The sequence below is a fragment of the Drosophila grimshawi genome, unplaced genomic scaffold (assembly GCF_018153295.1).
Source record: "Drosophila grimshawi isolate 15287-2541.00 unplaced genomic scaffold, ASM1815329v1 contig_311, whole genome shotgun sequence".
Lineage (NCBI taxonomy): Eukaryota > Metazoa > Arthropoda > Insecta > Diptera > Drosophilidae > Drosophila > Drosophila grimshawi.
The window spans coordinates 4470680-4497236 of NW_025063098.1; the positions used below are offsets into that span (position 1 = coordinate 4470680).

Consider the following 26557-nt stretch of genomic DNA (forward strand, 5'->3'; position numbering starts at 1 on the left):
CCACACACAAAAACTGTAACTGACCTATGCCCATAATTCAACTAAGTAAAATATAAGAAAAACATGCATATATACGGACACGGACACAAGTAACTTTATTTCAACGATCTGGCAGCCCGACAACCAGTGAGAACTGTGCGCTTTGCTAGCGTTTTTCATATGTCGCTCGCGTCAGTTGTTAGCTGTTTTTGTAGCCAGCACGTTGTTTGCGCGCGCGTTTTCTTGCACACACAACAAGCAAGCAAATAAACAAAAAGGAAATAAGTGTAGCAAAAACCATATTTGAGGATGGGCAACCACAAAGTGTTGAAAACCGCTGGCATGAACCTCAGATATTCGATGTACGACTTCATTGATGCGGTCAAAAAGCATCACATCGTCTGGGATCGAGAGCACAAAAACTTCCACAATCGCGAATTGCGCGATCAGGCCTGGCAGCAGATTGGCCAACAGCTGTGCAAGAATTTCGAAGCATCCAGCGACGTGGAAAAGCAGGAAATCAGTAAGTAATTCTTAGTAAATGCGCAGTGCTGCAAAGCGAACTAATTTCATTTGTTTACAATTTGTAACAGCGAAAACGCTGCTAAAACGCTGGAAAAACACACGCGACAGCTACTTGCGCGTTAATCGCCTGCGCAAAGGTAGCAAGGAAATCTGTCGCGCCTCCTACATCTACGAGAAGGAACTGTGCTTCCTGCTGGACGTCAAGACAGAGGACGAGGAGACGCCACTGAAGGAGCAGTCGGAGGAGGAGCAACCAAAAGCGAAACGCAACGCAAAACTTAGCATAGGAAGAACGCCGGCCAAGCGAAATCGTTCAGAATCGGAGAATCCCATTGATGAGGCGGAGACTGTGCAACACAAATTGGTCGAGGATGAACTGGAGTCGGTGCTGGACACATTCAGTTATCCAACAAACCCAAACACAATCTCTACTCTGCCCGGCAATGCTACGGCTAACGAGAGAGCAACTTCCTCCTCATTCATAATGGATACTTCAAATAGTACAACACATTCTGCAGCTGCAGCTGCTTCACCTGATCCCGATCCCGATCAGGCATTCTTTGATAGCATTAAGCCGCACATGCAACGCATGAGCAGCGATCAAAAACTGGACTTTCAAATCGAAGTCTTGAAAATACTTCGCAATTTAAACCAATTTGATGCTCCCGCCTCAATTTCAGCTGGTATCCAAAAACAACTTTAAATACAACTAAAACAAATCTGACTGAATTTGATAGCATAAAATTAAAACAAACATAATAAATTTCCGGCGCGTAATAAATCAATCGCATGTAAAAAAAAAAAAATAACAGTGAAAGCAACAGCTGTTTGCCGTAACAGCGATAACTTTTAACGATTAATTTTGTTATGTTTTGAAAGCGATCTGTTCTGCTGCACTGTAGCATTTAATGAAGTCTATATAAATATATTATATTTACAATAAAGAAAAGCTACACAATATTAAAAATGCCTCCCTTATTTTGTTGCAACTGCAGTTTCCAACTGTTGCCGGCTGGTCAATGTATCGATTGTCGATCAACTATCGGCTGACTTAAGGATGAGTATGCTGCAAATCAATTAAGTAGCAAGAAATATGTACTTTTGTAGTGTCTTCGACTACTTTGTAGAATTTGAATTTTATTGATGTGAGAACGAATAGGAATTTTTAATATTAGGTTTAAGCTTGCATATTAGCTTAATTTTGCATTACGCTCTTGCCAATTGCCAATACATTCTCCATCAATTTAATCAGTTTTCTGTCCGTAACAATTTCAAATATGAGATGCAGCTTCTTTTGTGACAATTGTTAACATACATATGTAAATCGAGTGAGGTCTCAAACGATATTTTTGCAGTTCACACTCAAATTTCCTACAACGCCATTTAACCGAATTATATATAAGCTTATAATGCACGCTCAGCTCGAACACTCGTGCTTGATTTTTTTCCAATCAAAAACAAGCAAACACCAGAGTTTAAATGAAATCAATACATTTTGCATGGTAGTTGCGATCCAAAGCGGTTCGACCAGTTTCTAGAGCATAAAAAAGCATAAACCTGTATTTACCCACATTGCCAATCGAGTTGTATGCAGTAGATAGACGTACTTATACATACATACATATATAAATGTAATGTAAAACCGATTTCACCAGTGCTCTGCAGGATGGGTATATAGCATACACACACACACAAGCACACGCTCATGGTATTAGGCACTGCTTCTTATTGAGAAATGCACAAAATAAATGATTGAGACTACATTTTTATGATAAGAGTCTCACTTATGCATGGAGACACATACATTCATACATACACATGTAATACCGACCCGCATAGCACAATACATACATACAAATGTTTCTATTTTTCGGCAGTGATGCCATTACTACAAAAACTAGCTTCTTTTTTAAGTACATATATTAGCGGCAAATATAATATTAAATATTGATCATTTCTTAAGCTAAACCAACAAACTCAATAAAAAAAAAAACAGACTTAAGGCTCTGCTGAGGTATATACAAATATATAACTTTAAAAAGATACCATAGATAAATTTAAAAAAACAATGCATTTGGACTTAGACTGAAAATATTATAATAAAGAAAAACTGTTAAAAATAAATACTATACACTTTTCAGCTGTAGTTCAGTTGGTCCTAAAACTAGCCATTTTTAAATGGCAACACTGGTACTGATAATCGCATAAGTGTTTGTAAGTATTTTGAGCGTTTTCGTGGTGGTTTCAAGTTTCAGGAATTTAAGGACGGGCTGCCTAGGGGCAGGATACCCTCGGTTGCACCGTCTGTGTTCTCGCCGATCGTCATCACTGTTGTTGTTGTGCAGCACATTAGCAACGGATCTGGCAGCTGCTGTTGTTTTGCGGGGCACTCTTTATGCGCTCATTCGTTGCCTTTGTCTGCGTCTACCTGGAATCCTTCTGCTCTCACACATAACGTATATGTGTCTCTGTGTGCGTGTGTGTGAGTTTATTCCCAGCGTGTGTAACGTATTTTCCAAGGGTAGATTTGGGCCACTAGAATACATGCATGCATATGTGTATGTATGTGTCTGTATGTGTATGTATTTTATGTATTGTCTTTTGTACCTGTAGCAATGGCAGGCAATGCAGTGGAATCAAATGGAATACATATAAAACACCAAACAACAGCATGGAAAACGACAGGAAGTCCATTTTTGGAATGCCACCTTTTTGCTTATTGTTGTTTTTTCGGCTTTTGTTGGCAACGCAACGAATTCTAATACAAATCTAGACAACTGTTAAACTAAATCTCAGCTTTGAGTTTTTCAATGGAGGCGTAGAATTTGAGGCACTCAATTAGCTCTGCTCGATAATAACGACCTGTGTGTTCTTAAATCTACTCCAAGCCGCATCCGCTCGCTGCAAATAATCGGCAACTGTTTGCTGCTTTTCCAGCAATTTGTATTTCTCCATGGCCAGCTTGAGCAGCACAAATTCGAGGGTGCGCACACCACCCAATCTCAGGTTGTCGATCAACAGCGGATACTTGCGCAACTGATCCACATGCTGGGCAAAATGGCCATTCTCCAGAGTTGCATCCACATCGTTCACATAGCGCAGCGTTTGCTTGAGAACTGCGGCCAACTGGTTGCTTCTGCCCACCAGCGGTGATAGCTCCACATTTAACTGTTTCACGGCACGCGTTGTCTCCTCGAGCAGCTGCACTGCATCCATATTATACTGATCCTCCTCGATCCACGCACTGGGCGCAGTTGTACTTGAACCAGGCTCATTGTCCTGCAGCGACACCTGATTATTTTCCACGATGATTGTTTTATTTATTGGATCGCTGGAATTTGGGGGCTCCTTCACATGAAAATCCAAGGAAAAGTGAAACACAACATTTGCCTAGAAATCAATGGGAAAATTCAGTTTATTAAGTCCAATTTTAAGAGTATGATTTCTTAAGAATTGTTAAACTTACCCCGCACAGATCGAAAGCAAGGAGACTCAGAGTAAGCCAAGTGGCAACTTTGATTAATGGCCAGCACATCTTGCAACGCAGCTTGCAACAGTTCAACTAAACTCAAGCTTGTAGATCACACCATTTAATCATAGGCCGCTTATCACTTCCAACACTGAGTTCAGAGTTTTACTGATAACACATTTTGCCACTCATAGGCGACATCAATCAGGGGTCAATCATCTCTCTCTGTTTGTGTGTGTGTAAGGCCTCTGCCAGACTATTGACAAGTCACGTGGTTTCCATTCAATACGAATTTCGAAATACTATGCAATCTACAAGGTGAGAGAGAGGAGAGCCAATTTAAGCCATTTAACCGTGAATGGAGCTCGTGAAAATGCATGCTTAAACAATAATTAAATAATTATTGCTATTAGTCAAATCAATAATAATGATCATAATTATTTACATTGAATTTAATTGTTTCGTTTTATGAAATTTAAAAAAAATAATCTTCGAGAATAATAATTGTAGTTTCATTATGAAATTAAATAAAAATTAACTTAAATAGCAGTTTAATAAATTTAATATTTTTTGCTTACTATTAAATTTTGATTTTGGTAGGTAGACTTCGGGAATAATAAAGCCACAGTTCCATATAATATTATAAACACTTTTATAAATGATGAAATAAGAAAAGGACTCAAATAGCTGCTTCGAGAATAATAAAGCCACAATTTAATTTAATATTATAATACATATAAAACAAAAAAAAGAATAATAAAAACAAACGAAAATATCAGTTTAATATATTTATGGAATATTTTTTTCTTCATATGATTACAACAAAAAAGAAAAAATATGTACAGGCTATATTTAAATGTCCCGCAATGTACTCTGTATGTATGTTCATACATACATACATACATGTGTATGCATGTATGTTTTATATTGTATACTTGTATATTTATAAGTTTGAATACAGGTACACAATATTGTGGCTGAAGCTTTTGATTTGCATTTTAAAATAAAACAAATGGACAACCATGAAAAAACGTAAGAGCATTCAATAACTGTTGAGTTTACATACATATATACACGTACGTACAATTAGGTTAAGTCTGCATGACTTGAGCAATTTTATGCCGTTAGAGTTCGAATGGTCAACTTACTGATACACTTGTAAATATCTATATACATATTTGCTTATATATACATACATTCATACATACACACATATGTACATAAAATAAACAGTGTACACCCTAGAGATAATTTGTATGTACATACATACATACATACATGTATGTAATTATGTTTCATGTGCTTAAATACGATTTATAAATATTTATTATTACTTTACTGCGGCTTGCCATAAGTCACGTAGGCCACTAGATGGCTTTGTGCTTAATTTATTTACATACTCATATACAATTTTAATAAAGTCACACTAAGCTATACAATAGAAATATATCTACATACATGTATGTATATGTATCTGTACGTGAGATTATTTACTTAGATAGGTAAATGTATATGCACCAAATGAAAAAATGTTAAAATTGCTAAGTTTCCAAGTTTTTTCTCAGTGTGTTTGCATCTGCTTGTATTTATTAGATGCGTTTCGATTAGCCTGCCATTTTGAGTAAGTACATGTGCTGATTGCAACACAAACGTTAAAGTGTGCAATAAAAAAGTATATAACTGTATATATATATACATGTATGTATATACATATGTATGTAAACACATGTTTATAAGTGATAACTTGTGAACGTTATCGAACACTGCTTTCTATGTGTGCATTTACACTACACATGCATACATGCTTACACACAATTACGAATGTATGCATTTGCATCAAACCTCAAGCAAACAGCAGCGACGCCGACTGCGAAGCGGCAGCGCAGCAGCAGCAATTTCAAACGAAAATGAAAAATAAAAAACAACATAAAAATAAGTCCAAACAAAACAGAATAACAGCAACGGCAAATCAATAGTAGAAATTGCGCAGCAAAATAAATTATTCCATAGCTTGGAAAAAAAGAGCCGTTGGCATACACACGTACATACATACATATATACGCATAAACAAAAATATATACAGACATGGATTTGTATTCAAACTTATTTTTATATTTTTCAGCATTTACGTATTGCGTACGTATTTATGTAAATACATACATACATATTTATGTATATACATATGTACATATCCAATATAAATATGTACATATGTATGTATGTATCCAAAACTCGCTGAGCGTCGTCAGGTCGTCGTCAGAGACCAACGCTTGTAAAAACGAGCCAAGTGCGTGCATGTGTATGTGTGTGCGCGTGTGGGGGTATATTAATATACATACATACATACATACATACATACATACATACATACATGTACATAAATACGGACTTACAAAAATATGGCTATACACGCATACATACATACATAGTCTGTGTGATTGTAAGTATGCGTATGCTTTTGGACACACACACACATATAAATATGAACATATCTTACATACTAAAAATGCCTAGAAAAATCTACAGACCACCACACGCACACATGTATACATATATATATATATATATATATATATATATATATATATATATATATATATATATATATATATATATATATATATATATATGTATACTATATACGACTTGTTTTCAAATGTAGTTTTTCTCTAGGCTTTTTTGCTTTATTTGTTGAGCAGCAGCAGCAACAATAACAACAACAAAAACAACGTGAACTCGGATTCGCTATCGCGGCGAACGTAGGCAGTAGCCGGCCAATGGGGCGGGGGGCGTATTAGATGGATGGAAAGAGCGAGTGAGTGAGCGAGAGGGAGAGATACGCAAGTCAACGCCGGGCTGTCTATGGCAAGCATATATGAATGTACACACTTACATACTTACATTTGTTTGCGCGTAACTACATACAGACATACATTGTCGTCGTCGTCCCCAACCCCCTGCGCCAAATGTGTTTTTCTGCACGGCTGCTTTGCTTGTTGATTGCAATTATCGCAAGCACAGCGCCATAAAAGAAAAGAAGAGAAGCACAAAAACAAAGTATAAATAAAAACTGTTTACGCGTTTGTGCTTTGAAATAGCCCACAAACATATACTTTGTATGTACATAAATACATACACAATACAATTTATGTATGTACGTTTATGTACATGCGTAATTATATACACAATTACGTATGTATGTACATACATGTACATGTACATGTATGTGTACTTGTGTATGCGCCATAAATACATACATACATTAATATGTATCTGAATATCATAATTGTATATACATATATATACATATGTATGTATATATCAGCAGCTTTAGCTATAGAAAATGCATGTTGTGCATAAATTAATTGATATATTTATCTACATACATATGTGCATGTATGTATGTATCTGAATGTGATAGCTTGCTTATTTCAGCAAAACGCCAAAAAAATATACATATACATACTTACAACAATATATATTTATGCATACAAACATACTTACAAATCGATTTTAGGCACATACATATATATCTGTATGTATGTATGCATGTGTGTATTTCCACAGGGCATGAAATTCGTTTGTTTTATCAGGTTGGAATAAACACTTTACACTTATTACACTTATACATACATGTGTACATATGTATACAAACGACTGTATGTAGTTATGTTTGTGTGTATGCGTAAATCCAGTTTTTATTTAGCGCCAACGTTTAATAAACAACTTTAAAGCGTTGATTTCTTCTTCTTTGTGGTAGATTGTGCTGTATATTTTGTTTTCCAGCTTTGCGACAGAGTAGAGGCGACGAGGCGAAGGTGATCACGGCACGTTTACAGTTTTTTTCTTCTTATTTTTTTTTTTAATTTGGCCTGTGTTTGGTCTTTGTCAGAAGAGACGACGAACACGAAAAACGATCCAAAGACACACATACACATACATTTGTAGATACGTACGTATGCATGTAATGTATATGTATGTATATTTATAACTATGCCAGCTAATACTAGTTTTAAAGAAACCGTGTGAAATTAGTCATGAGTCATAGACTTAAATAGTGGAGCGTAGTAGACCAGTTTTATTTGCTATGCATTTATTGTGTATACCTTTTGATTTGACACTGGGGAATATTTTACCCACTTACCTGCTGAGTCAATATTCACAACGTTTGCATAACCTCCGCCGCTGTTTATCGTTGCCGTTTTTGTCGTTGTTCCTCCTCCACACCGCATCCGCATACGACGTTAAAAGTTGTTTCGGGGGTTCATTGAAAATTTCTCAATCTCTTTGTTTAATAAATTTGGAGGGGGGTGGGAGGGGCAGTAAGGTTGTTGTTGGGGAAGCGGATGTGTGATTTGATTGGCTTTAAGGAATTGAATTGAATTATAATTTAAATCATAGTCTTAAAATACAAATCGCTCTATGAATAAGTAATCACAAATAATCTTATCATGCCGGTTATGCTCAAGAATTTTCAACATGTATTTTGCTTCAATGCCTACACTATGAATTTATTGGCAATTTGCCAGTCTTGCAAAAAGTAAAAGAAACTTTGAAATATTTCTAAAAACATTCGTTTCTTTCGAACATTTTTTGTGTACTCATTTATTTGTTTCTTAAGTATTTTGGAAAAGCCTATTATGGAAATGATTGCACTTAACTTTGAAATGTTTTCATTTGTATTACAAACTTTTCTTTGGTATAGAATAATAGGATTGAAATATATTATAATTATGCAGAAACTAGTTTCATCTCTGAAACCGAAAAGATAACTCCATATCCATTGCGTTGATCGAACATCTGTCATCTCTGCAAGGGTATTTCTAGTTTCATAAAACTTGTCTTAAATCGCTGCATCGTAAATACATCCATGTGCTACACTAATCAAAATTGTGTTGCAAATCAGTTGTGGAACACATGTGTGTGAAACCATTGTGGTAGATACATATATTCATATAAAAATATGTGGAAATCAGCCGATGAGCTGTGTACGGGTAGAGGGACTGGGGGCAGTTTGGGTGCTAAGAATGTTGGAATAAAGCAAATAATAACACAAAGATCAGGTTGTTTTTTTTTGGTTAATTATACAAAGCTTCGATAAATTTCTTTACGAAAGCCGTGTACAATTGTTTATTTTTTTCTATTGTTTTGTTGGTTGGGTTGTTCACTTTTTTTTTTTTTTAGTTTTTCGTATTTTCTTTTCGCTCTTTTCTCAAATTTTACAAGTTGACTTGATTTAAACACAATTCCAATATTGCTTTTACAAAATTTTCTCCTTAAAGTTTCGTGAGAAACATTTATCATTCAGTTGTACAATTATTATTGTGTGTGTGTTTGTGTGTGTGTGGTCCATTCATGTATGGTAATTAGGATGGTTTTGGGTTTTTGTTGTTGTTGTATTATCTGTTTTTTAATTAATTTGTAAATATATAAACCGGATTTAAAATTATATAGCAAAGTATCACAAAAAATTGCAAATTAAATTGTAAATTAGATCAATGGAGAAATTAAAAAATTATATATGTATATATATATATAATATACACATATATATACTATATATATATAAATATATAAGTATATAGTAAGACCGACGAAAATTCTCTGCTTAAAATTGGTAAAAATTAATATTCGAACTCCAATACAATAATTATGCTTCTTGTTTTTATACAATTCAAAACGTCATTGGTTTAAAAAAGAAAAAAATCAAATGAATTCTTTAAACGCTCTTTTCTTTAATTTAATCTAAATTGTTTTTTTATTCATTTTTTTTTATTTAACTTCGAGTCTTTGCTACGTGCGATTTTGCTTTGGGGTCCAGCTCTTGATGGCCCCGAACTTTAAAATGGAAATTAATTTGTACTGATTGGTGTATTTTTATTTTAAAAAGTTATCAAAGTCGCAAACATGGCCAACGACTCGAAGGTAAGTAAAAAAAAGAAGAAAAATGTATATAGAAGGAAAAACACCATTTAGCGTCATTTTGGTTCGGGTCTAGTTTCTCTATTATGTTATTAATTGTTGTATTTTTATTTGTATATGGTTGATTTTCTTTCATTATAAAGTTTTTGCTTTTGGTTTCTTTGTTTTTTCTTTTTTCTTTTTCTTTTTCAGATATATCAAATGTACGTTTTGCTTAAATTGACGTCCAGTAACAAATGTATTTTTGTTTATTTTTCTATAGCTTACACACTTAAAAAAATGCAAAATTCTGCGCGACAAGTTCTTTGAGTTATTCTTTCTCTCTTCATCTCTCTTCTTTCTACCTTCCTCATCCTACATTCTCTTCTCTTCTCTATGTATGTACGTACGTATATATGTTTGTTTCTTTGTGTGTGTGTGTTGTGTAGGGATTTACTTTTAGTTTGTTGGCAACTGTCGAGCACTGCTCAAACGTTTTGCTTCATAAAATACTCTTAGTAGTAGTATATAGTGTACATATGTATGTGTGTATGTATGGTACATGTTTGTATGTATGTGTTTTTCTTTTTGGGTTTGTGTATTATGTATATTAACTTGAAGGAAACAAGCTTTAAAGCTACCAATATATGACAACTTGCTCTCAAGTAAATCTAAACAGTAGTGCATGACTTTTTTGGCTTTTCTTTTCAACATTAAAAACTAACATCATCATCATCATCATCATTATGATCATCGTCATCTCATCTCTTTCATTTCGTAATGTTTTTCTTTTCTTTTTTGTATAATTTAGCTGTAGCAGGAAGTTAAACAATAAACTTTTTCATCGTATGGTATGTAATGATTTTAGAAACAAATTTAATTAACTCAAAATTGTGCTTTGTTTTGATTTTTCTTTCATCTCTTTCGTATATTCTTTCTTTTGGCTTATCACTCAAGAGGCCAATTCAAATGGCAAAAAAAAAAAAAAAATCGGAAAAGAAAAGAGATTTTTTTAACAACAAAACTCACGCTGCTTTTTCTTCTCTTGTGTTGTTGTTTTACATTTCATACGCAAAATACAATAACTTTGGATACAAGGGGGATACAGGTTTAGGGGGGTTGGGGACATTGCTTAAATAATTTACATACATATTAATTATTAACAATTAATATTAAATGCTAATAATGAAAATAAGGTACTGGGTTCAAGTGTTTTTTTTTTGTTTGTTTTGTTTTTTCTTTTCTTTGTGTGTTTTATATGTTATTTTCAATATATGAGCATCAACGAATAGTTGTTTTTATTTTTACATAAAAAGTAGTAGTTTTTTGTCACCCTCCTCTCTAACTCTTAGCATATTATCAGCATCTCTTACATAAAGCGTATTTTCATCGGGGGATGATTGCAACAAAGTTTCACAATTGTTTTAAGATTTCGATTTTTCGATTCTTTTTTGTTTAGAAATTGTTTTTTATTTGCGGTCTTAGTTTGGGGCGCAAATTACAAATTATTTGAATTTCAATAAAATGTTTGCGCCCTTGCGCCAGAGGACCTACAAAACGAAATTGTATTTAACATTTTTGAAATATTTTGTTTGTTTTTATTATTCTTTACATTTATATAGTTTATGTACAATTCAAGAATGTTTAAAATCGAATTTAAAGCCATTTGGTAAGTGTATTTCAACTCATTTTACAATGGTTGCCTTTTTTCTTCTCATTTTCAATATTACTTTTAAAAACTAAAATAAATGGAAGTTACATAATGCTATATATCAAATTTCGCGTACAAAATACGTGAGGCTGGCGCTTAAGTGTGTGTGTGTTATGAGTGTTTTGTGTATGTATTATTTTATATGATATCTTAAGGTAGAGAGGCCGTTTAGTGTTTGTTTTTGTTTAGTTGTAGTTAAGGTTCAATTTATTATTTTAATCTTTTTATAGGCAAGTTGAATGCATTTTGCGCTGCTGCTGCAGCGTTGAGTTTGTCGTTGAGCGTTTCTCGCTCTTTTCTTTACTTCTTTTTCTTTTCTTTTTTTGTTGAATTAGTCTTTTGTGATTTGGTGGGTGGTATTATTATCGTTATTATTTGTATTATTATTATAAATCGCTTTTGTTATCATCATCATCGTAAATGTTGAGTTATTGGTTTTTTTTTTATATATTCATTTTCGATTTTCCATACTCTTCTTCTCCGTCTCTGTGCTCTCTCACATTCTGATCAACTGCTTATCGGTTTTCGTTCTTACTCTTTTCCTCTGCTTCTTCTTGTTGCTCTTTCATTCTTTTAAGGTACGTTGCACATGTTGTCCGCTTGGGGAATATATAAGTAAACATAAGCTGTACTTATGTATTGCGCTTCTAGCGTCTGGATTTTGTTTTAATTACTCATAAATACAATCATACATATTTATATAATTTATAATTTTACTTATTAATTACATTTTTTTCAAGTCTATTTGCGTATCACGTTTATAAAACAATGTTCAGTTGTGTGAATTTTGTATCCGTTATACATACATATAGAGCCCGTCTCTGTCCATCCGTCTATCCATCCATCCATCTAACTGTTCTCTCAAACATTATCTCTCTCTTACTCGCTCTCTTTTTGTGGCCAAACTTAAGATTTTCTTTTGCTTTTGTTAAATTTGTATTCATCTTTGACGATTGGCTTTTCAAAAGGTAGCATTTTGAAGTTAACAGCTGCAGTTGTTGTTGTTTGTCTTCTTGTTGTTGGGTGTATTTTTGTCGGGGAATTTTGCATCTTTTTGGATGTGTATCTTTTTTGTCGTTGTTATTTGTTGTTATGTGAGTACAGTTTCCATTTGTTCGCCTTCCTTTTAAATTTTGCATTTTTTTCGTTTTGTTTTTTGTGTTTTTCTTCCTCTTATTTAGCTTCTCAATTTTTGTTGCTGTTTTATGATACATTTGAGATCACAAACATTACTCTTCTTCCTCTTTTTTTATTTATTGTTTTTTTTTTTTTGTTTTGTTTAAAAAAGTTCAAATTTTCAGTTTTAAATGATTTGTAGTTTTTTTTTTTGGTATTTTTTTTTTTCTTGTGTAGTGTTTTACAATTTTTATATTTTTGATTTTTTGTGTATATATATTTTTTTTTTTAGTTTTTTGTTTTGTTTTGTTTTCTTTCTCATTTCGCAAGTCATTGACGGGTTCATTTGGGTCCTTCATGTTCAGTAGTTTTGTTAACAGTTCGCTTAGGTTGTTTTTCTAATTGTTGTTGTTGTTGCCGTTGCTAGAAGAGAGTTACGACTGCACATTGAGCAACAATTTAAGATTGTGCGTATCAAAGTCATCGAGCAGATTGCGCTTGGATGACCTGACGCCATAGCCATAACCACCGCCACCGCTGACACCGTTGCCACCACCCAGCTGAAATTTGGACGCACTGCATCTGTTGTTCTTATTGTTGTCGTTGCCACCGGCGCGCAGTAGACTCTGCAATGTTGTGCCACCAGCACCGCTGCTGGCCACCATCACCAATTTCTCCTCGGGCCGTGTCAATGTTGTCCAATGCTGCGGCGGCTTTGGCAGTGCCGTCGGTGCAGGTGCATCGAAGCACTTGCTGCCCGCAAAATGCGTCAGTGCGGTGGGTATGAGTGGTTGTGGATGCTGTGGCGATATCTTGCCACCAAATGATGCTGCTGCTGCTGTTGTTGCAACCAATGCTGTTGGACTGCGTCGCTGCTTGCGCGCCGAAGCTGCAACAGGTGAGAAAAAGCCGCCACCCAAAATTGTTGCAGGCGATGTTGTTGCTTGAATCGAGTGTGGCGAACGACCGCCGCCATTGCGCCTGCTGCTGCTGCTATTGTTGGCAAAAAAGAAGCCACCGCCTCCTCCTGATGCTGATCCTCCGTTCATCTGCTGTGGCGATTGGCGCTGGCGAGTGTTGCGTTGATTGGCGCCAGCTGATTGACTCTGCAGACGTTGCTGCTGTATACGATTGTTATTGGGGGTGGTGGGTGGCGATGTGCTTAAAGCGTGCTGCTGATGGAAGTGTTGCTGCTGCTGTTGCTGATTATTGTTGTTGTTGTAGTTTGTACTGCTGGCAATACTGTTGGAATGTGCAGTTACCGTTGCTGGTGTTGTTGATTCTATTGTTGTTGCTGCTGCTGCTGCTGGGGGTGGGGGTGATGGTGTATTGGCGCCCTTTTTCAAGCGAATGGACTTTGTTGTTGTTGCTGCTGTTGTCATTTTAATGTTGTTTCTAACACTATTGTGCGAGTATGTCATAGTAATTTCTTGTTGCTTTCCTCTTGCTTTCTCTATCAAAATTAAAAGCTTTTACAACACTGATTGTTGTTGTTGCTGCTGCTTCTTCTTTTAACTGAGCTTTTTACCCAATGCGCGTGCTTCTTCTTCTCCTCCTCTCTTCTATCCAATTCTGGCTCTTCTTACTCTGCTTGATAAAATTTCTGCTTTTTTGCCTTTTTTTGTTTTGTTTTTGGTTATATTCGCTAAATTAATGCTTAACGTTAAATATCACACGCACTTAAAATCAATTTATATTTTTTATTTAGTATCGATAACAAACAAACGCGAATCTGATGCTACGTCGATCGCTCTCTTTTCCTCCCTCCCTTGTGTTCGTCTCGTCTCTTCTTTGGTTCAAAATTTGACGATTTTGCTACTGCGCTTCCCTTCTCTTTCCCACTCTCAGCGGCACAAACGGGAAGAAGCTGACGTCGTACGTTGCTGAACTGTTGTTGTTGTAGCTGATGCGTTCAGTTTGGTTTGCGTATCGATTGATTTTGTATTTACAGCTTTAGTTATATACTTTATATAGTTTAACTTTTAACTTTATGTATTGTTTATCAGTCTGTTGATTTATCTTTTTGTTAGGCTATCCTCCTTCTTCCTTATTAGCTCTAAATTTTCCAAACTCTCTCTCTTCTTTCTCTTGCTCTTACGCTTTTTTTTCTCTTGCCTAATCGTCGTTGCTGTCATCCAAGCCGGGTCCCGGGTCCTGTGTTCATTTCATTGGTGTACGTGAAGAAAATAGAAAGAAAAACAAAACGAAAAAAAATGTTGAGCATAAGGAATTGAGGTGGAGACAACACAAACGAAACGAGTGCACACATATGCATGTACATACACACATATAGCACAAGAGCTTGACGACCCGCATTTTACATATCTATGTGTGTGCATGTATGTAAATAGCATGTGTTTGTGTGTTCTATTTACGCTCATGGTTGCCAGACTTTGTAAATTTGCAACAGCTTTTAATAATTTTTTTTGTATATATATTTTTGTACCATTTATTTAGCAATAAATACACGTACATTGCTTAAAAAATAAATTAAACGTTTTTGTGATTCGGCTGCAACGATGTTAAAACGTGTATACCTCAAATTCATGAATCAACATACTCATACAATCTACTAATACAATTGCGACTTACTTTGAGTTGTAAACCTTTTCACACCAATGTTGTGTGTGTGGTTGCTGCTGCTATAATCTTGCTCGCTCGCACACTCGCTGGTTTTTTTATGGGTTGCGCGGTATGGGAGTGAAGAAGACGACTGTATATGTGTCGCAGTTATTGATTGCTTTACAGCGCGGGGGGTTTTTCTTTGCCACTTTGTTATACTGATTATTACAAATTATTTGCATTTATATATTAAGAGTTGCCTTGTTTTCACTGTTGCCAGTTCAATTTGAATTTTGCGATAGTTATTCTCTATTGGGAAATTGCGATTGTTTTTTTTTTTTTGTGGTTTATTGTTGATTTTCTCTGATGGTTATGGTTATATATATGTGTGTGTACGTATATATTTGTTTGTATGTATGTAAAATCACTTTCAAAATGGCGACGGGATGTTTGCTTAAAGGGATTCCGCTTAAAGCTTTCTCCTCTCTCACTTACAAAGGCTCAAAAAAATCACACTATTAACTGATTCGGTTTTGTTTAACGTTGTTTTCTTTGCAATATTTATTATGTTTTATGTTTTTTCTCGCAAAGTACACACGACGACGCAAATTGCTCGATGTGCCACACACAAGAAAAGTTTTGCTTTTGCGTTTACTATTTTTTTTTTTCTTTTTTAATTGTAGTTGGTGCTTTTGCTTGTTTTTCTTTGTGTGCGATTAGCTTCCACTCGTTGTACTTTGACGCGTATTAAAATATTAAACTTTACACAAATATTTGATTTATATCACTTAAATTAAAGACATTTACAATATATAATTACATATATATATTTTTTTGCAGAAATTTTAATCAATATTTAACTTTTCTTCTTAGCTTATTCTTGCGCATAGGTACGCTCTCCTCAAATTCTCCACCATGACTAACGTACCCTCAATCAGTGTGACCCAACTATAACATGATGAAAATACAAAAATTAGGGATGGACTCAAGTTGAACTTAGCTATCGCACATGACACGATATATACAATAAGCATGCGAACACAAGAACAGTTTTATTCTTATTGAATGCAATTTTATGCACATGTGAAGACAATGTATATATATATAATAGAAAACTACAAGAACACTTAAGTTTTATTTGTTTGAGTTGTACGCACATGTGAACAACAGACCTCTGGTTCTACTCAAATGAACTGTTATCTCACTGTTATGACGACAGTGTAGTGACCTTACTCAACTGTCTGATAAGTTTTTGCGAAAAATTATCGATAAGTCTTGCATTGCCAAATGCGCTCATTTCTAATAAATCAAATTATTTTATTTTATTATTATTTCAGAACATGCGTAACTTAAAAACGTATTGAAAAGAGTTTGAAATCACAAAGCTCTCTAGAGTTAACTAATAACAATCGGATGTCATATCATCATTACGCCTTATCACGTTCAGTATGTCATCCAAGAGACAGACCAAATTATCATTGCTATCGAACCACTCCTCCTGCTGTTTGAGTAATTTATCCAAATCAAATTTGGCAATTTCGTCCCGCCATTCGCGGACGGAGACCGCAAACTGTTTGTAGTAGAACTCATCAATATGACGCTTCTGTGTTTCTGCACAATTAATTTGCATTTGCGATTGAAATGTCTTCTCCAAGAGCTGCACATCCTGAGCATTTAAAATAGATTCGATAACATCATCTGCCTGCTCGGCATTTATAATGGAAGAAGCCTCATCCTCGTCCGGCTCCACAGACATGGGTTGATCTGGCGTAAATGGCAGGCTGTTGTCGATGCTATTCACGGACGTTGTCAGCGATTCGATATCACTTAAGATGATCTGAAAGTCGTATTCATTCAGTTTCTCGTTCATTACCTTGATGCCGTTGATGATTATTTTGAGGACCTCGATGGCATATTCTTCGCGCAGACAATGCAGTATAATACCATAATAGCCATATTTTTGGACTTCGGTTAGCACTTTGGCAACGCGCAATTTGATCTCACGTTCCGTTAGTGTGACAATCTTTTTGTGCTCCTTAGAGAAGGTGACGCTGGGAAAGACGCCATCGAGCATGCCCTGATTGTTCAACTGACGACTGAACTCCATGCGCCAAAAGCACAGAGCATTCACCTTCACCTCCCAATGATGGTCGCCGACGACGCAATAGTTGAGCGTTGAGAAAAGCGTATTCTTGTACTTAGTCGGTATTTTGCGATGATCATAGATCAGCGATAATGTCAATATGGCCTCGGAGCGCACAATATCCTCGTTCTCACGATAAAGTACGTACAATAAATGATCCTGAGATGCGAACATAAATTAACATAGTTGTAGTTAAGTATGTTTATCAGAGATTTACCACCAAATCCAATTGACTGAGTCCATTCTCCCACAGCGCATTGATCGGCACCATTTTGGACAGGCATTTGTAGGCGGAGGCTCGCACATATGGCTCACTATCATGCTTGGCCATCTCATAGATAATCGGTGGTATTTTCACATCGATCAGAAATTGTTGGAATGCGGGAAACTCTGTTATGACACAAATAGTTTAAATATTTCAACGATTTACTGCTGATTTGAGACGGACACCTACTTATGCGTGAGATACAGGCAATGGATGTTGTCAGTTCTAGTGCAGAGTCGCGCACCTCCCAAGCTATATCGTGCATCCGCTTCACAATGATAGGGCCCAGACAAACCAAAGCGGAGCCCTGCAGATTGTCCACCAGCAGCGCCATGTTCGGCGACAGAAAGTGCTCCACAGACAGCTGAACCAGTTTCAGGGCCTGAACGGTGCACTATAAATATAGAATATATTAAAATATATACTTTATCCGAACAAATTGAAATTCAACAAACAAATATTTCCAAAAGATTCAAAATAAATTTGTTTTTTTAGTTGATCAGTTTCCATTAAGTAGAAAATATTATTAGGAAAACTTTTTACCGGCACATCCATATTGCAGTTCTCCAGGACAAAGGCCAGGCAGTTGACCAGGCCAATGGTCTCCACGGACTCCTTCCACGTGATCTTGAAACGTTCGATCAGCGTACGCAGGCCAACCATCACGGAATGCATAACTTTTGGATCTTTGATGATGGCCTCCGAGCCGCGTGGATAGATGTCCACATAATTATTTGAGGTAGTTGGGCCATGGCAATCCTCCGGATCCGTGGGCATATTAATGTTATTCAATGCGACAACCTCACGCAAAGCGTAGAGCAGCGCCTGACAGACAGTAACCGCCTGCTCCCGATCCAGTATGTGCTCCAGCGAGAGTATGCTGTGCACACACTTTCTGGCCAGCTCCGGCGTAAACAAATTGTAATTTGTATACCCCTCTGGAGTAATGAACGAATCGCGGAGGCTATAGCACAAGCGAAGCGTCTGCTCGCAGGACATTTCGAGCAGTTTCTTTACGTACGTATCGAAGAGTTCACTCTCGGAATCATCGGCCATTTTCATGGCAAACTTCATGGAGAAGAGCAGCGGTGCCATATGAAAGCAAATCAATTGATTCTCAAAGGCGACTCGCTCGTCCAGAATGATGATCTCTTTGGGCGCCCGTGTGCCCAGCTTCTTCCACAGTATGTGATGCAGTTCGGCCATTTTGACGAAATTGATGGCATCGTAGCGCTGTATGCAGAATTTCATCAGATTGAAAAAGGATAAGCCAAATTCTGTGAAATTTTCCGGCGGCTCAGCACAATTGGGATTCAGGATTTTCTCATGCACCACCACGGCAAAATGATAGCTGCACAATGTGTTCAGCATCTTTTCGGTGAAGTACGTATTATGCGTCATCTCCACCAGTTTCCAAATGTTGAACTCCAGATCATGATGTTCGCGCAACAGTGACACAATTTTTGTACGCTCCTCGCTGACCAGCGTCTGCTGCAGTATATAACAGAGTAGATCAATCGTTGCGGAAATCTTGTGCAACAGCTCATGATCATCTACGCTGACATGGATGCGCTCCTCCTCATTTCCTTCTCCTCCTCCGCCGCCACTGGCATTCTCATTATTGATATAATCCGGTTTATAAACATTATCATGTATCGGCTTCATAATCTCAGCGAGAATTTCCAATGTGACAGCCTCATCCTGCATTTTGTCACAGAATTTGTACAGCATCTCGTAGAGCAACTGACGCGCCTCGCGCACCACATACAATGTGTGCTCGTTGTTGCTGTAGTGGATGAGCAGTGTCCAGGTGCGCTGCATCCGCAGAAAGGCCAGTCCCATGCTGTACTTGGTGACCGCTTTCATCACCCGTATCCCACTCAGCTTTATCGATGGACTAAAATTGCGTTCCTGCGCCTGCATAAAGAACACAACTCTGCAATCGAAATTCAGTTAAATTATCTAATTAAATAAACTTATAATTATTTTTGTGGCAACTTCAACATGTTAAAGTAGCAGTCAAAGGATTATGATATTTAAAAAATATTGCAAAAGTTAAGATGCAGATTACGATGAGTTATTAATAAATTAAAATTGGTACAAGCTAATACTTTAACACGCGTTTTTCGCAATTTGTAATTTTCGTGCTCATGTCGACATCTCTACGCCATACCTATGCATAATGTCCAGCTCGCGGAGCCGTAACACCATCCACTCATTTGACGTCATAAAGCTGATCAGATTCAGCATGAACGATATCACCTTTGGATGTACTCTGTGAAAGTCGGCGCTGATCAGTGTCAGGCATTTGTCCACCCAATCGATGACAAACGGCATTTGCAGCAATAACGCATTCTCTGTGGAAAGATGATGTTGGTATTAGAATTGCCGCCTGTTGCATTCACACACACATACAGACAAGGACACATAGACACTTACCCTTAGACTGCAAATGCGATATGAGCTTTTCAAAGTAAACATTGTCGGTTGTGGTAAAGTTGCCATTCAGGAATATGTCGAAGATCTTCTTGAGGCGAATTGTGACCTCTTCTTGCTTTTGCATCGTTCAGCTGACACTAATTGTTGTATCGGAGCGCTTGGTGCATAGTTTGATACGCAATTTGTACAAAGAATAATGAAATATTTCTCCTTATCACACAAAATAATACTCGTTTTAAATGAAGTGTGACCGAATGACAAAAATGGGCAAAAATAAGTGTGCACCTGCTATTTGTTGCGATAATCACAATAGGTCAAAATCGTTACATTTGATATTCTAAATAGACAAACTTAATAGATTTTTATAATATTACGTACCGATTAAAAAAATGTGTATTATGTGTAATGTGTCTAAGATAGTCACCGTGATTGTTGAATCACAGCTTGATCATCACTCGTTCCTTCAATGTGCAGTGTTGGAAAGTGGTCGAGTGCAGTAATACGATGCTGTAAACAGTGTATTTTAATTTTTGCCAACAGCTGGTCACTCAGTTGCATATGCAATGACGCTGACACTCACATCGTACTTAGACATTTATTATGGACAATAATGTAGGGCAAACTGGAGAAAAATCAAAAACCGCATCGACAACAGCCAACCCAAGCGAACTAATAGCGGCAACACACATCGCTGCAACCAGAGCAAAATCACCATCAGCGAGCATCCTAGCAAATCCAACGTCGTTTTGGAAGAACAGCGGCCGTGCAGTGCCCGGACGGCCCAGTCCAAAGCGAGATATTCACGACAAATCGGGAGGAACTGGAGGGGCAGTGGGACAGCGCGATCGTGGCAACGGCAGCGGCATGGTGTCCACCTTTCGTGACTATCAGCAGTCGGTGAGCGATGCCTGGGATACCGGCGACGATGAGTTCTGCATCATAAGCAGCACAGAGGCTGCTGCTGCCGCCGCTGTGGGGGGTAAACAAAACACAAGAAATACGCAAATCACCGTTGATAATTTGATTAACAAACATATTTTCTCTAAATTTGCAGATGCTGCACGCATCTCGCGGCAGATGTCACAAACGGCGGCGCTCAATGTCATTGAAACGCATTCGCGTAGCAATCAAAACCACGTCACACACTGCGAGCCCAGCGATGTTCATATTGGCAATGCGGAACTGTCTGCAAGTGGCGCTAACTTTGTCGAAGACATCAAGGAGCAGCGCAGATCATCGCACGACAACAACGAAAACAGGTGCGACCCAACAACTGTCAACAGCCATCTGCCTTTATCAGTTGTTTAAATAGCAATCATTTTATTTGTTGCAATGTCAACAATTATTTTTTTAATATTTTTTATATATACCCATACAAGCTTTTAAAATAGGCGGTAAATGGGTAGAATTTAATTTTGTGCGGGAGTACATCAAACTGAACCCATCTCAAACCTGGAGTTTAGGCTCTGAAATTTCTAGTTTTATTTCAAGTTATATCCCACACTCATCAAAATCAGCTCATTACCTCAACATCCCAAAAATGTATACATATTTATAGCTATAGATATTAATATTAATAGATTTATTTCATTTTTATAGATAGCTAAAGATATTTAAATTAATTTATTCGACCATATTTTAAGAATATTTCTTAATTTTTGATGAATTATTTGCACAGATCTCGCTTTCGCAACTATCCGGGCCGACCGCAGCTGCAGAAGATTAGCTCCAACTCGCAGGATGGGGAATATGAGACGAAAATAGAGAAATTTCAATTGTTGCTCGACTCACCGCAACTTGATTTGGCGGCGCTCAAGAAGCTCAGCTGGTCAGGTGTGCCGCGCAAAGTAAGCACTCGAAACATCCATCATCAATATCAGTTACAAATTGATTCCCTTTGCTTTCAATTTGCAGATGCGCGCTGTCAGCTGGCGTTTGCTATCGAAGTATCTGCCGCCGTCGGGCGAGCGACGAAATGCGGTGCTGGAGAGTAAGCGGCAGGGATATCAGGATCTGCGACATAATTACTTTCGGGTGGACAGTCAGGATGAGACGCAGCAGGACACCTATCATCAGATACATATCGATGTGCCGCGCATGAATCCACAAATCCCACTCTTTCAGCAGCAGCTCGTACAGGAGATGTTTGAGCGTATACTCTTCATTTGGGCGATACGACATCCGGCCTCCGGCTATGTGCAGGGCATCAACGATCTGGTGACGCCCTTTTTCATTGTCTTCCTGCAAGAGGCACTCACACCCAACACTGATCTTGAAAAATATAATATGTCACAGCTGCCAGAGGAGACACGCAACATTATCGAAGCCGATTCATTTTGGTGCCTATCCAAGTTTCTCGACTGCATCCAGGATAACTACATATTCGCCCAGCTGGGCATACAGGAGAAGGTGAATCAGCTCAAGGATCTTATACAACGTATTGATGGTGAGAGCATATCCAATTACCTATCTTATTCTATCTTATGATAATACCCGTGACTATTTCTGGCTTTATTATATGTGTATAAACGAATAATTGAGTAATTGTTTTGTAAACATATGATAACTACTTATTTGTATGCATATAGAAAACTAATTAGGTATTTTTGTGTGTGTGCAGTCAACCTGCATCGTCATCTGCAGACACATGGCGTTGACTATTTACAATTCTCATTTCGTTGGATGAACAATTTGCTGACACGCGAACTGCCCCTGCATTGCACAATCCGTTTGTGGGACACATATCTGGCCGAGTCCGATGGATTTGCTCTATTTCATTTGTATGTGTGTGCGGCATTTTTGCTGCACTGGAAGGAGCAGCTAATGCAACAGAATGACTTTCAGGTAAAATACAACAACAACAAAAACGACCTCTATGTTAATATTTGTATTAATTGATTTGCTTTGTTTTAGGGTTTAATGTTGCTGCTACAAAATCTGCCAACGCATAATTGGTCCGATCGCCAAATTAATGTGCTGCTCGCCGAAGCATTTCGCTTGAAGTTCACCTATGCGGACGCACTCAAGCATCTGGAGACGAAAAGTTGACAAAGCAATCCGGAATGATGCATATATAGAAATTAATTTACTACTACTACTACTACTACTATGTCTGTCTGTGGGCATATACCCAAAACAATACATATATATACACATCCACACACACAAACTCTACATATACAATTATTATATATACAATTTGTTATTAGCTCTTTGGTTCTATTTTATTAATATGTTTGTGTGTTTCGTTTGTGTTTTTTACTTTTTCCACCCCATTTAATTTTGAAGCTGAATAATATTTCGCTTTTTCTGTACATATATATATGAAATTCCAAATAACAAAAATGCAATTTAAAAACATTTATGGGGTAATTCACATATAAAAGCTACAAAAACTTCCAATAATCAACAAGGCAAATATCCATGGAATGAAATAATGAAATTATGCTTTAGCCCAAATAAATAATAAGGAATGTTCTTAAATTTGATATAATAGCAATAAATACAAACACAAATAAAAAACAGGCAGCTCTTCGTATTGATTAAGATTGCAATATGGTGTATATGTATAATCTTGATATAGCAAATAGGAATAACTCCCAAAATAAATGTTTACAAATCGTAATTACATCATTAGCCAATTAGTTTAAATCGCATGATGCATGTATACAATATAATTCAATTAATTATTTAAAAAGATTTCGTCTTTGAATTGTTTTTCCGTTTTTTGGATATTTTTGTAAATATTCTCTTTTTGGGTGTTATTTTATTTAGTAATATTTTTCTTTATGACATTCTTAAGTTAGCCTACAAATAAATAACTCCCTATTATGCCAAGAGTTTATTCTATAATATGCTATTATATAGGATATAGGCTAGATGTCTAACTCTGACGATCGGCAATATGTTTGAGCTGCTTGAGAACCGTTTCTAGCAGTTTTTTCTTATCATTTTTGCGCACCAGCGAGAAAATGGGTTTCTTATCCGCCTCACGTATCTTCTCCAGTATAGCAATTATTGACTGCGGTTGGACGAGATGATAGCGATTCTCCTGTTTGCCATAGTCATGGAAATACGTGCTCCACTCCTCCAAAATGAGCAGATCGAGCAGTTGACGGTTCCGCTGAAAGTATTTGCTCAGCTCTCCCTCATGCAAACCGGGCACCGGCTCCGAAGCGGCAAAGAACTCGCACTGCATCAAATCCAAATTGATTTGGGTGAGGGCGCCAGTTGAGATCTGCTTAACCTCCTCATCATACAATATCGAATAGATCTTATCGGCAATGTGTTCGCAGGTGCGACGACAAGCGGCTTGGGCAATGTGGGGCAGCTTGTAGGAGAAATTGTCAAAGGTGCTCTTCAAGTACGAAATCATGTCCGTAATGAAAGCAGAGGCAATGCCCGGCGGATCCACCAAGAGCCAATCGTAGGCGCTCAGCTCGAAAAATTCATCAATTTTATAGCAGATGCGAACCGCCACCTGTTTCTCGGCATCTTGTCGAGCCACATGGAACATGGCCGAAGGTGTCTGGGAAATACTACGTTCCGTGTTGGTCATGTGGCAGACAAACTCATCGAGAAACGGTCCCGCCTTGTCCAAATACTGGGTATCGATGATGATCTGAATGAGCTGGACAAGTGTTATGCTCGGCTGTCGAAAGACGACCGAAAGACAGCCGCTAAAGCTGCGTGTCAGTAGCAAATTGGCCGCTTTGCGCACCATGGCGGCCACCTCGTTGGGGGAGAGGGTCAACTCCTCGTCAAACTTCATGCAGGCGTACATAAACTCCTTGGCCTGATGATAGACTTCTGGCACCATGCGTGAGAAGGGAAATTGCTTGGGGAACGGCGCATTCTCCAGTTGTTCAGAGTGGAACGGAAATCGCTCAATGATGCACTCATACTCCTCCACATTCTCAACCACCATCGGCACAAATTGCTCTTTGTCCAGAATCTCGCGAAAAACGTGAACCCAACGTTGCAGCAGAACCTGCAAAAAAAAAGTCGTGTAATATTAGGTAATAATATTCTCAGCTCTGATTAGATATTTAAGTAGTTCTACTGTTGCCTTACCTCGTTGTAATGATCCCGCATATCGTGGAGCAGTTCCCACAGGATTTGCACCGTGTACCCATAGCACTTAAAGGTATTTATGGAGAGCATAATAAGGTTCTTGATGCGGAGCAGAATGTTTGGATCTGTACACGAAGAGGAGCTCATGCTGATCTCATTGACGAACTTGGTGAGCGATGTGGACCACAGTTCTTCCAGATAGCTACTCGTGACCACATCCCCAGCGGTGTTCTTCACATGATCCTCCACCACAAAGAAACCGACAATGGCGCAAATGTATGTTTTATACGCCTCCAGATTGTCGTGCATATTGGGTGGTGGTTGCAGCACCAACTTGGACTGATCCCGACGCTGTTGCCGGTAGTCCTTTTCAAAGTACTCGCGCTGTCCCAGCACCATATAGATGTGCAGGCAGCGATAAATGGGCGAGAAATCAATCAAATCTTGAGCGCTCACATTTGCCCCATCATCGTCGCTGCCGTTATTGGCCAGCAGCTTGTGCTCCTGGATTATGGCATTGATATCCCGCTTCTGCAGCTGTTTGGTGTGCGTGATCGCCAGCTCACCAATGCGTGGCGAAAATTTCCGAATATTCTCCAGAAATTCACGAAAATCGGCTGCAGACGATCGGCGTATATTCTCCTTGATGATGGGTATTTGTGTTTGCATTTGGGTGGCAAAGCGATAGTTGTGCTGCTGCAGACGCAACAGATGCTCCGTCTCCAGAGTCTCGAGTGTGCGCAGTGCCTGATAATATTGTTTATTCTTCGCCTGCTGAGTGAACTTCATGTAGCACTCCAAGGCGGGCAGGCACGATTTGAGCGCCTCAATCGCGCTGGCCACATTCGATTCAATTTGACGGGCGCGCACCAGCTCATTCCCCTGCTGGATGAGCGAGGCGCTAATCGTGCGCAGCGAGGTGTCCAGCGAGTGAACTTCGTCGTGCAGCTGCTTGGCCTGAGTGCGCACTTGCAGCAGTTCCTGTATGGAGTCGATGAAGCCCTGATAATACAAATTGCATATCCGTTCGATCTCCTTGTCGTGGCTCCGTACACGCTGATCCAGTTGCTCACTGATCGATTTGCTATTGTTGCCTGCGCAGGGATTGGGGCGTTAATCGGTTGAAACGATGACAAAGTTCATCACTTGAAAAAATAAAATAAACGATACTCACCTTCGAGTATGGAGCGAAATGTTGGTCCCCAATAGTCGTCGACGGCTTCTATGTCTTGAACCGTTACCTTAGACATAACTAATACTTTGCCTTGGGCGTTATATATTGCACTTTTCTCAAAAATGTATCAAGTTTTTCTTATTTGCGGCAGCTTACTTAGGTGTTGATAAACGTGCATCAGTCAGCTGTCTGTTTTGTTT

General features: G+C 37.8%; 6 protein-coding genes across 7 annotated transcripts; 2 read left to right on the forward strand and 4 right to left on the reverse strand.

Annotated features, from left to right (window-relative positions):
- The first annotated feature begins 178 nt into the window (after window positions 1–178).
- Window positions 179–1417, forward strand: LOC6563863 (transcription factor Adf-1). The gene is made up of 2 exons (XM_001990378.3): window positions 179–502; window positions 573–1417. The coding sequence occupies exons 1-2, from the start codon at window positions 289–291 to the stop codon at window positions 1205–1207; spliced, it is 849 nt and encodes a 282-aa protein (XP_001990414.1). The 5' UTR covers window positions 179–288; the 3' UTR covers window positions 1208–1417.
- Window positions 1418–2581: 1164 nt separating this feature from the next.
- LOC6563862 lies at window positions 2582–4257 on the reverse strand. Of its 2 annotated transcripts, XR_004365153.1 has the most exons (3): window positions 3971–4256; window positions 3112–3894; window positions 2582–3039 (listed from the first exon to the last, which is right to left on the reverse strand). XR_004365153.1 is itself a non-coding variant. In XM_001990377.3 (2 exons), exons 1-2 carry the CDS (start codon window positions 4037–4039, stop codon window positions 3343–3345), a joined length of 621 nt encoding a protein of 206 aa, XP_001990413.1. In that variant the 5' UTR covers window positions 4040–4257; the 3' UTR covers window positions 3068–3342. The 2 variants fall into 2 exon arrangements, 1 of the variants encoding a protein (XP_001990413.1); XM_001990377.3 differs by lacking the exon at window positions 2582–3039 and having other exon boundaries at window positions 3068–3894; window positions 3971–4257.
- A 7778-nt stretch (window positions 4258–12035) lies between these two features.
- On the reverse strand, window positions 12036–16194 carry LOC6563861 (actin cytoskeleton-regulatory complex protein pan1). Its single transcript, XM_032737231.2, has 2 exons — window positions 15294–16194; window positions 12036–14855 (listed from the first exon to the last, which is right to left on the reverse strand). Exon 2 carries the CDS (start codon window positions 14120–14122, stop codon window positions 13136–13138), a length of 987 nt encoding a protein of 328 aa, XP_032593122.1. The 5' UTR covers window positions 14123–14855; window positions 15294–16194; the 3' UTR covers window positions 12036–13135.
- Window positions 16195–16559: 365 nt separating this feature from the next.
- On the reverse strand, window positions 16560–20342 carry LOC6563860. The gene is made up of 6 exons (XM_001990375.2): window positions 20111–20342; window positions 19845–20028; window positions 18215–19607; window positions 17861–18065; window positions 17624–17796; window positions 16560–17565 (listed from the first exon to the last, which is right to left on the reverse strand). Exons 1-6 carry the CDS (start codon window positions 20232–20234, stop codon window positions 16663–16665), a joined length of 2982 nt encoding a protein of 993 aa, XP_001990411.1. The 5' UTR covers window positions 20235–20342; the 3' UTR covers window positions 16560–16662.
- Window positions 20343–20629: 287 nt separating this feature from the next.
- LOC6563859 (TBC1 domain family member 22B) lies at window positions 20630–23949 on the forward strand. Its single transcript, XM_001990374.2, has 6 exons — window positions 20630–21089; window positions 21165–21369; window positions 21789–21957; window positions 22025–22556; window positions 22731–22954; window positions 23024–23949. The coding sequence occupies exons 1-6, from the start codon at window positions 20711–20713 to the stop codon at window positions 23156–23158; spliced, it is 1644 nt and encodes a 547-aa protein (XP_001990410.1). The 5' UTR covers window positions 20630–20710; the 3' UTR covers window positions 23159–23949.
- Window positions 23937–26525, reverse strand: LOC6563676 (exocyst complex component 6). Its single transcript, XM_001990373.3, has 3 exons — window positions 26358–26525; window positions 25184–26277; window positions 23937–25100 (listed from the first exon to the last, which is right to left on the reverse strand). Exons 1-3 carry the CDS (start codon window positions 26431–26433, stop codon window positions 23994–23996), a joined length of 2277 nt encoding a protein of 758 aa, XP_001990409.1. The 5' UTR covers window positions 26434–26525; the 3' UTR covers window positions 23937–23993.
- Window positions 26526–26557: the final 32 nt, after the last annotated feature.

What these genes read in the sequence shown, in the direction of transcription:
- LOC6563859 (XM_001990374.2), top strand. Translation starts at nt 20,711, where the DNA reads ATGGACAATAATGTAGGGCAAACTGGAGAAAAATCAAAAACCGCATCG. An exon ending in CACGACAACAACGAAAACAG is followed by an intron (nt 21,370 to 21,788) that starts GTGCGACCCAAC and finishes TTATTTGCACAG; the next exon opens with ATCTCGCTTTCGCAACTATC. An exon ending in GGTCAGGTGTGCCGCGCAAA is followed by an intron (nt 21,958 to 22,024) that starts GTAAGCACTCGA and finishes TTCAATTTGCAG; the next exon opens with ATGCGCGCTGTCAGCTGGCG.
- LOC6563676 (XM_001990373.3), bottom strand. Translation starts at nt 26,433, where the DNA reads ATGTCTAAGGTAACGGTTCAAGACATAGAAGCCGTCGACGACTATTGG. An exon ending in ATTTCGCTCCATACTCGAAG is followed by an intron (nt 26,278 to 26,357) that starts GTGAGTATCGTT and finishes ATCCCTGCGCAG; the next exon opens with GCAACAATAGCAAATCGATC. An exon ending in TGCGGGATCATTACAACGAG is followed by an intron (nt 25,101 to 25,183) that starts GTAAGGCAACAG and finishes TTTTTTTTGCAG; the next exon opens with GTTCTGCTGCAACGTTGGGT.
- LOC6563863 (XM_001990378.3), top strand. Translation starts at nt 289, where the DNA reads ATGGGCAACCACAAAGTGTTGAAAACCGCTGGCATGAACCTCAGATAT. An exon ending in CGTGGAAAAGCAGGAAATCA is followed by an intron (nt 503 to 572) that starts GTAAGTAATTCT and finishes AATTTGTAACAG; the next exon opens with CGAAAACGCTGCTAAAACGC.
- LOC6563861 (XM_032737231.2), bottom strand. Translation starts at nt 14,122, where the DNA reads ATGACATACTCGCACAATAGTGTTAGAAACAACATTAAAATGACAACA.
- LOC6563862 (XM_001990377.3), bottom strand. Translation starts at nt 4,039, where the DNA reads ATGTGCTGGCCATTAATCAAAGTTGCCACTTGGCTTACTCTGAGTCTC. An exon ending in TTGCTTTCGATCTGTGCGGG is followed by an intron (nt 3,895 to 3,970) that starts GTAAGTTTAACA and finishes ATTGATTTCTAG; the next exon opens with GCAAATGTTGTGTTTCACTT.
- LOC6563860 (XM_001990375.2), bottom strand. Translation starts at nt 20,234, where the DNA reads ATGCAAAAGCAAGAAGAGGTCACAATTCGCCTCAAGAAGATCTTCGAC. An exon ending in ATCGCATTTGCAGTCTAAGG is followed by an intron (nt 20,029 to 20,110) that starts GTAAGTGTCTAT and finishes ATCTTTCCACAG; the next exon opens with AGAATGCGTTATTGCTGCAA. An exon ending in TGCCTGTATCTCACGCATAA is followed by an intron (nt 17,797 to 17,860) that starts GTAGGTGTCCGT and finishes GTGTCATAACAG; the next exon opens with AGTTTCCCGCATTCCAACAA.